At 50.9% G+C, this 7701-nt stretch overlaps 1 protein-coding gene across 1 annotated transcript in view; it reads left to right on the top strand.

Annotated features, from left to right (window-relative positions):
• VEGFA (vascular endothelial growth factor A) overlaps nucleotides 1-7701 on the top strand; it is a gene marked incomplete at its 5' end in the record, with an annotated part of 21298 nt that overhangs the window by 9571 nt on the left and 4026 nt on the right. Inside the window, 4 exons of the mRNA XM_019526704.1 lie at nucleotides 1638-1834; nucleotides 3783-3859; nucleotides 4358-4390; nucleotides 7536-7607. Of these exons, the coding sequence (XP_019382249.1) occupies nucleotides 1638-1834; nucleotides 3783-3859; nucleotides 4358-4390; nucleotides 7536-7607 (379 nt within the window). The remainder of the gene's footprint in view (nucleotides 1-1637; nucleotides 1835-3782; nucleotides 3860-4357; nucleotides 4391-7535; nucleotides 7608-7701) is intronic.

Genomic DNA, 7701 nt, shown 5'->3' with positions numbered 1-7701 from the left:
AGAAAGGGGGAAGATGCAGTATTCACATGAAGGGAAAATGTCGTCTTCTGAATTCTACATACTTGACACCAAAATAAGGTGCCAGTCATATGGATCTTCGTACAAAGGCCTTTCTTCCTTCCATTTTTTAATCAGCAGTGCAATGGATGTTAACATAACAAGGTTGTAGTTGGATGTTAGTATTATTGTGTTAAGGTGGATGGAATCGCAGGTGCATCTCTGCTGCTGTTGCAGAGTTGAGCAGGCATTGCATTAATAACTGGGTTATCAACCTTACCATTGCAGGGCTGTGCACACACTATGGGCCTATCATTCTAATGCAGAACAGCACAGGCGATGCAGTCTCCCTCTGCCTACCCTGTCCCTCTGCTCCACTCATAACTTCTACCTTAGAAAGCTGGAGAAGCTTAGGAAGGCTGCAGGGCCACCCTGCCTTTACTGTATGCGGAACCATGCCGGAAACAGGTTTGCTGGTGCATTTATCTGTCCTGTTTATCATGTCTTTAAATCTCTCTGACCCTTGACCACGCAACGAGAGGAATCTTCGGCACCAGGTTGGGGGAGCATTGGGAAATTCCTGTGAAATCAGAGAGGGTAGCAGTGCTTGATGTTGGCTCCTTTTCGGTGCTCAGAGGAAGACAGGAAATAAAGGAAGGACTGCTCTTCCCTCCCATGTCCCTATTCTGCCTCATTCGGGTTCAGCAGCCAAATGTGTGTGGCCCAGTGATTACTGTGAGTGGTGTGTGGTGGTTTTGAGTCCCTTGCTCTATGGCTGCCCCTGGATTCCCTGGGCTGAGAGAGTATGGTTTTTCTCAGAGTTCCAGGGATTTAGGGCCTGAGACTTTGGCACATGTCATTAAGATGTCGCACAGAATTTCAGAAGGTGGCAAAGTGGGAAGGATGCTTGGGCTGTCTCTGGGTGGGCCGTGTAGGGGATGGTCAGAGAAGGTGAAAAGAGCTAGAGGTGGACAGGATGGAGGAGTGGAAAGGCATGCTTAATGGACCAGGCCCATTCTTCTTAACTTCTGGGGAGATCCTGCTCCCAAACTCTGTCCCTTCTGTCCTCATCTTTTGAGGGGTGCTTCCCACTTTACCCCTTGCCCCTCTGTCCAAAAACCTCCAGATAAAACTTTGATATTTTGAGAGGGGTGAAAGATGAGCCCTGTCAATGACTCAGTCCCCACACCAAATGACTTTTTGCAGGTGCTTTTTGGCTGAGCTAATGCACTCAGCAGCAGCACATATGATGGAGCATGTCAGATAACAGGAGACAGGGTGTGTGTAGAGGAGGCATCAGCAGGCATAGGGCAGCATCATGGAGGATCTGATTAGTTGGTTAGTTTGCTACTCCTGTCCTTTCTCCGCTCTTCAGAAGCAGAAGCTAGTTCAGTCAAGACCCTGCACCCCTTCCTCTCTACCCCACCGAAGGGGTCAGCAAGATATTTGGCGAGTTACTTTGCACTTTTTATTGGGTGGCCTAACACAGCATGGTGTGGTGGACAGGGGGTGAAGCCTGTGCTGCAGAGGGGGATCAGCACTGCAAGACTACCATTGAGGAGCAGAGGGTTCAGGAGTTGCAACTTCTGTGGGTATTTCCAGGCTGAGCTGCTGCTAATTCGCTTCTTCCCTCCCCGCAGTTATCAAATTCTTGGATGTTTATAAGCGCAGCTACTGCAGGACAATCGAGACCCTGGTGGACATATTCCAGGAGTACCCGGACGAAGTGGAGTACATCTTCAAGCCATCCTGTGTTCCCTTGATGAGGTGTGCGGGCTGCTGCGGTGATGAGGGCCTAGAGTGTGTCCCCGGAGAAGTGCACAACGTCACCATGGAGGTGAGGGCCTGGCTAGGGAATAAGCATAGAGGAGGAAAAAATGCCTCCGATTCTCAGGCCTTCCCTAAGTTGCAGTGGCAGCTTGGAAAGTAAAGCTTAGCCTGGGGAGAGAGACCTCTTCCGAGATGGGGGGTGGACCTTCTGGGGAATCAGGGGGAGAGTGTGTCTCTTGCTGCCAGCCATACCCTGGAGTGATGAGACACTACTTGGTAAGGCAGGGGTGTGATTCCCTTTGGCTGCACCCCAGGGATTTAACATGTGTTGCTTCCATTAGGGTTAATGGAAGAATCCATTTTCTGGGTCAGTGGAGTAGTTACAAAAAGAGATGCGGCAATATAAAGGGAACTTTCCCAGCATGGTCTCTGAGGCCCCAGAGGGAACTGTCTCTCGCTCCACCTTAACTTTTGGTTTGGGACTTGTATCACACAGCTCTTGCTCCTAATGCGGCTGGCTGTAGTGTAAGAGAGGAAGTCCTCTCTGAACTCTCTCTCCTGGAGGGCATGTCAGGTCAGCCTGTACAGACAGGGCTGGGGATTTGGGTCATTAGCTACATTGGCACAGCAGGAGTGTAAAGGGGCTCGAAGAAACACACTGCTGCAGTGTCAAGTGGGAAAGCCTGTATGCTTTTCTCTCTTTTGTTCTGCAGCTACAGAATCAAGGGCTTCTTGCAAGTCAGAGGCTACCAGTTGTGGCTAACATTTTGGGTAGTCTTTCCTCAGAAAGCTCTGCCACTGTGCCTCTGCATCAGCCTGGGTTCTCTCTCTCACCCTAGGGCAATGCTGATTCCCCTCGTAACTGACCTATAGCCCCCTACTATCTCAGCCCTGGGTTCCCCACATACAGCTCTTGCTGATGTCCCTCGCTTCTGCCCTTCAGCATCTCATGTCTCAGCCCTGAAACTCTCAGACAGAGGCTGTAAATGCTACAGTGGCTTTATAGGATGTAGAAGAGCCCAGAAGGGACTGTGCTGATACCGGCACACTCGTTTTTCTCAGGGTCTAAGCTGTATGTGAACTGAAATGCACAAAGCTCATCAAGGAGGCTTGCACTGTTACCTATAGTGTGGTAACTTCTAAAGGCCCCCATCAGTCTGCCTCCCCATTTTATTTGGAGCTAAGTTAGAGACATATTTCTTCCTACTGGAATCCCCAGTCTGGGATCATTGGAATCATCCACTGGGGGGGTGGGGGATGGGCACATTGGCAAGCCTCTGATGCAGTCACAGTGCCCATCTCCCAGCAGGACTCAGTGAAGAGTGCAGTATAAATGTATAGCATCAGATCCTTGACTCAGATTACATCAGTGGAGCTTCTCTGATTTGATCCTTGGGAGCTTTTGGGTCTTCAGGGATGATCTGACCACTAAGCACTGGGACAGCGGGTGTGCCCATCTAACTAATTAGCAGCTTTAATTGCACACATCAGTCAGCTAAAAGAGTACAACCTCCAAGAAGTGATTGGCTTCAGCAATCAGGAGAGAGATATGGACTGGTTCATTTTCGGCCTCCACTTTAACCTGAAGCCTTTTGCCATCTGAGGGCGTTTTGGTGACTGGTGTGAAATTAGTCACTTGACTGTCATTCTTAGAGGGGCTCTGGACCGACTGGACAAGTGACCTGTATTAGGCAAGGCCCTGTCACATCAGAGGTGTAGGGAAGGCTCCATGGAGAAAGCTGGCATTGCTACTGCTATTTCAGCACCAGCCTTTGGGGTTGTCAGCCTGTACTTTTCACCAGCTCTACCCTGACTGAACATCTGGAAGAAGAAAACCCGGGGCTGAACCCAGGAGCAGTGGGGATGTGGCTGGTGACTCTCTATAGGCTCTGCTGTGCTCCCCAGGGGTCAGCTGGGGCTGAGAATATTTTTTTTAGCTTGTGTGGGGGTTGCTGACCCTCTCTGAGGTGCTGATTAGAGGTCAGGATGATGACACTTTGTTTTTTTCCTTCCAGATCATGAGAATTAAACCCCATCAGAGTCAACACATAGCATACATGAGCTTCTTACAGCACAGTAAATGTGAATGCAGGTGAGAATGGAACAGTGCTGGGATCTCCAGGGCTCTGACTGCTGTCATAATAAACCTACCTGCAGGGATTTGGCCTTGTCTTTTTTTACTGCCTTAAACCTAAAGACCTGGCCCAATTAGCATTTCAAGTCTGTTCCAAACTGGTGTGCAGAGAGACAGCTGGACTAGTGGGGAGAGGGTCCTTCCATTGCAGGTGTTACCACTCTCAAGATGGCAGGTGATTGGAGGACAGTGCCTGGGATGGGTTAGAGTAGGGTGTATCCTGTGGACAAATGATAGCCCACTGGCTTCCAAGGAAGGGCAAAAACCTTCCAGGGTAGTCCCTTAGTCAGAATGGGCATGTTCTGTGGTGCTTGCAGTTCCTGCCTTGTATGGGGCAAGGATTTGGGGAGCAGACCTGTGACTGCAGACCCTGGGGCGGGCCAGGGGAGGGTATAATTGGTGGGGTCTCTAGGGGGATCCCTTTTAATCAGGCCTTTGTCCTTTTTTCCCTTCCAGACCAAAGAAAGATGTCAAAGCTAAACAAGAAAAGTAAGTGGCGAGCTTTTTCTCCCTTTTTTTTCTCATGGTGGTTGGTTGTTTTTTTTCCTTTCCTCTTCCTTCTTTGGTCATTTGTCAGCAAGAGATGCTCAAATCCAGGAGCTGTTTCTTTAACTATCAGGTGGTGGTTTTAGGTGGCAAGCTCTGAATCCATTCCAGGTGGGCACAGAAATCCAGATGTAGTTCTCCCTACTTCAGGCTAGGGGAGGAACTTTCCTGACCCAGAACATGGAATTGGTTCCCTAATGATTTACAGAGAGTACCCAGAGTATTCTGCAGTGGAATCTGATGTGTCCATCAGGAATGGATTCTAGGTGCTCCCCCCCTCCCCCTCCCCGGGTGTTTCTTTGATCACTGGAAATTGCTGCCTTTCTTTTTCTTGCTGCTTTGGTGAGAACTTGCTGGCTTCTTTCTCAGCAGCTTGCGCAGAGACTCTTTCAGAAGCAAGACAGTCTCTCAGCTTGGGTTCCTAGTAGGGCCTCTAGCTGAGTGGGTGCTCTGCTGGCTGGCAGTAGGAGGTGGTGGCACTGGAAGTCTGGTGAAGGCAGGGGTGATTCTACATGTGGATGAGCATTGCTTGGTGACGGGGCTGGGTGGATGGGTGCGTGAGGGAAAGGAGCCATCTTAGCCCTCCTAGCAGGAGATGGGGATGAACTTGGCTGAGGGCTTCAAGGGGAGGTGGAATCTCTTTTAAGCTTGTGGTTCCATTCTAGGGACATAAGAGGGGTAGGGTACAGCCTGCCTGCAGAGGGTGATGATTTTTACACCATCCCGACCACCGCCGTGATGATAACGAACGTGGAGTGAATGAATGAATAAATACATAAACAAACACGTACATAAATAAAGAGCAACCCCTCATGTGAGCGGTTATGCAGAACTGCATATTGCTGGGACAGCATCTTTGCCATGTGGCTGCACTGAGTTGAATGAGTAAAGAATGGGCTGGGGCATGGGGAGATAAAGCAGAAACAGAGAGAGAGAACACATGCATGTGAGAGGGAGAGAGAGAACACATCTTCTGGTTGGCTTCATAGGTGTAGCCACTTACCAGCCTTTCACCCATCCCTGGAGTCTTGCTCATGGTACCAGTAGGCTGAGTTGGGACTCACTTGTGCAGTGGCAGCCCATCTATGTGACTCTGTGGTTCAATGGTGTGAGAGCGTTGGTTCTGTGTGAGCACGGGTGCCAATGGGGAGTGGGTGAGGCAGCCAGGCCTTTCCTCTCTGACTGTAGTGTCTGTGCCTTCTCTGACCAGGTGTGCAGCCCCTTGCTGTTTCTCTACACTAGGAACACTAGGGCTGGCCTCAAGTCCCTGTTATGTCTGATGCACTTTCTCCCTTGACCCTGGAGTTTACTTGCCCTTAATGTCTCTCTCTAGTTTGCAAGGGTGTGGAAATCTCTTCCAAAGGAAATTCTACCACCACCACATTATGACTCTTGGTGTGTTCTTGGGATGCTCCCTTTGCTTGCAGCTAGGAGAGAGTTTGGAAGGGAACTAGCACTCAGTTGCCAGTCGCAGCACATAGGCTTGAACGGGACCCCCAAAATACCCTGACAGTTACCTTCAGGTTCCTTCCCCACTCTTTCTTCCTTATCTCCCCCTCTCCTACCCACCCAAGGTGGACTGCACCTGGGAAGGGAGGGAAAAGCTGTGCCACTAGGGCTCACTCGACCAATAAACACTGGCCCTTCTCTATCCCAGTTTACGTGTCTGTTCCTGGCCCCGGTGATTGTGTGGCTCAAGGAACAGAGCAGGTTCTAGACTTCTCCCTGGCTCTCTCCCTGGGCATGAAGATTGGTGCTTAGCATGCTTAGCATCCCAGCATGCTTCTACGAACCAGGGGCAATCAGTGAATTATTTTGAAAGAAGAAAGTGTCAAATGGGTCAGCGTCTTGGCTCCGTTCGCTTGCCTGCCCGGCAGATCCATGTGGAAAGGGTGTGGGGAGGACTGAAAACAGCTTGGTTGGCTGAGAGGGGGCTCTTTCCCCTCCCCCCGCCACATGTCCTAACTAGGTCAGGGCTCTTAATTCTTCCCCTTCATATGATCAATTCGGAAGCTGCCAGTAGGTAGGTGGCAGGGGCTCCCAACCACTGAGCGGAGTGACAGGCAGGAGACAGAATGGGTGAACAGGCGATTCAGGTTAGACAACCACCTCCTCCTCCTGCAACATTGCTCACCTGCCTGCATGAGTCACTCCTCTGATCTGCCTGTGCAGCTGCAGGGGTGGCAAAGGGAGGTGGGCTGGGTGCCCAGTGCTGCAGGCCCTTGCTCCACAGGTGAGCAGGTTCTTTGGGTTGCCCCCGGCTGCTGCGAGGGTGGTGGTTGCAGGGCAAAGGGCTGGGTGGTCACATGCTTCCAAACTTTCCCTCTTTGTGGCGAGGCTCACGTGGCAAGGCACCCTTCCTGCCCCTCCCAGCCTCCACTCCTTGCATCTAACAGGAGGTGGCTTCCTCACCTGCTCCTTTCACATGTTAACCCAGCACTGCTGCTCAGCATGGGAAGAGTCTTTGGAGTGCCAACATTTTCCTTGGAATGTGGGGGATGCCTTTGCCCTGTAGGGTGGTGCTAGCACTGCCTCTTCCCCAAGTGTTTTCCTTATTCAAGGCGGGAAGGGAGTCCCTTCATTCATGTTGCCTCTCATCAAGCACTGACTTATGATCTGTTGCCAGAAAAGCATTTACAAGGCACGGGTATTGTGCGGCACTTAATTGAGTGTCTCTGCTTCCCTTCCCTGCCCCTGTCCCATCCCAGTCTCTGAAAGCCCCTCTTCAGAGGAGGAAGGCACCCCTGGGACAGCTGCTGTTGGTGGTGAGGGTCCAAGCTGCCTTTGCCTTGAAGGGGGTTTCTGCAGCACTCCAGCCTTTGGCCTTGCCTTTGCTTCACACGTGGTCCTAGTGTGGTGGTGCTGGGAGTGTGGAGAGGCCACTCAGTGTGTGTGGCGCAGGGCTGAACACAAACACAACACCCCACAGACCTGCTTCTCCACAACACTGTGTGCTTCCCCCTCCTCCCAGCAGGAACAGGGCTGGGCCTTCCCTCCCCTTTCCGTTTTCTTTCTCTCTTTCTCTTTCTGTTTTTTTTTTTTGTTTTTTTTTTGTTTTTTGTTTTGTTTTGTTTTGTTTTTCTTCCAGAAAATCAAAGCGAGGAAAGGGAAAGGGTCAAAAGAGAAAGCGCAAGAAAGGCCGGTACAAACCACACAGCTTGTACGTTTGTGTCCTGTGCTCGTAGACCTTGTTCCTAAATTGTCCCACCTGCTTGCAGCACACTGAAAATCTCACCTTCCCCCCCCCCCCCGAA

This window comes from Gavialis gangeticus, unplaced genomic scaffold, assembly GCF_001723915.1.
Source record: "Gavialis gangeticus isolate Ggan-Ray unplaced genomic scaffold, GavGan_comp1, whole genome shotgun sequence".
NCBI lineage: Eukaryota > Metazoa > Chordata > Crocodylia > Gavialidae > Gavialis > Gavialis gangeticus.
The sequence above is the reverse complement of the archived record's forward strand: the minus strand, read 5'-3'. Positions and strand labels throughout refer to the sequence as shown.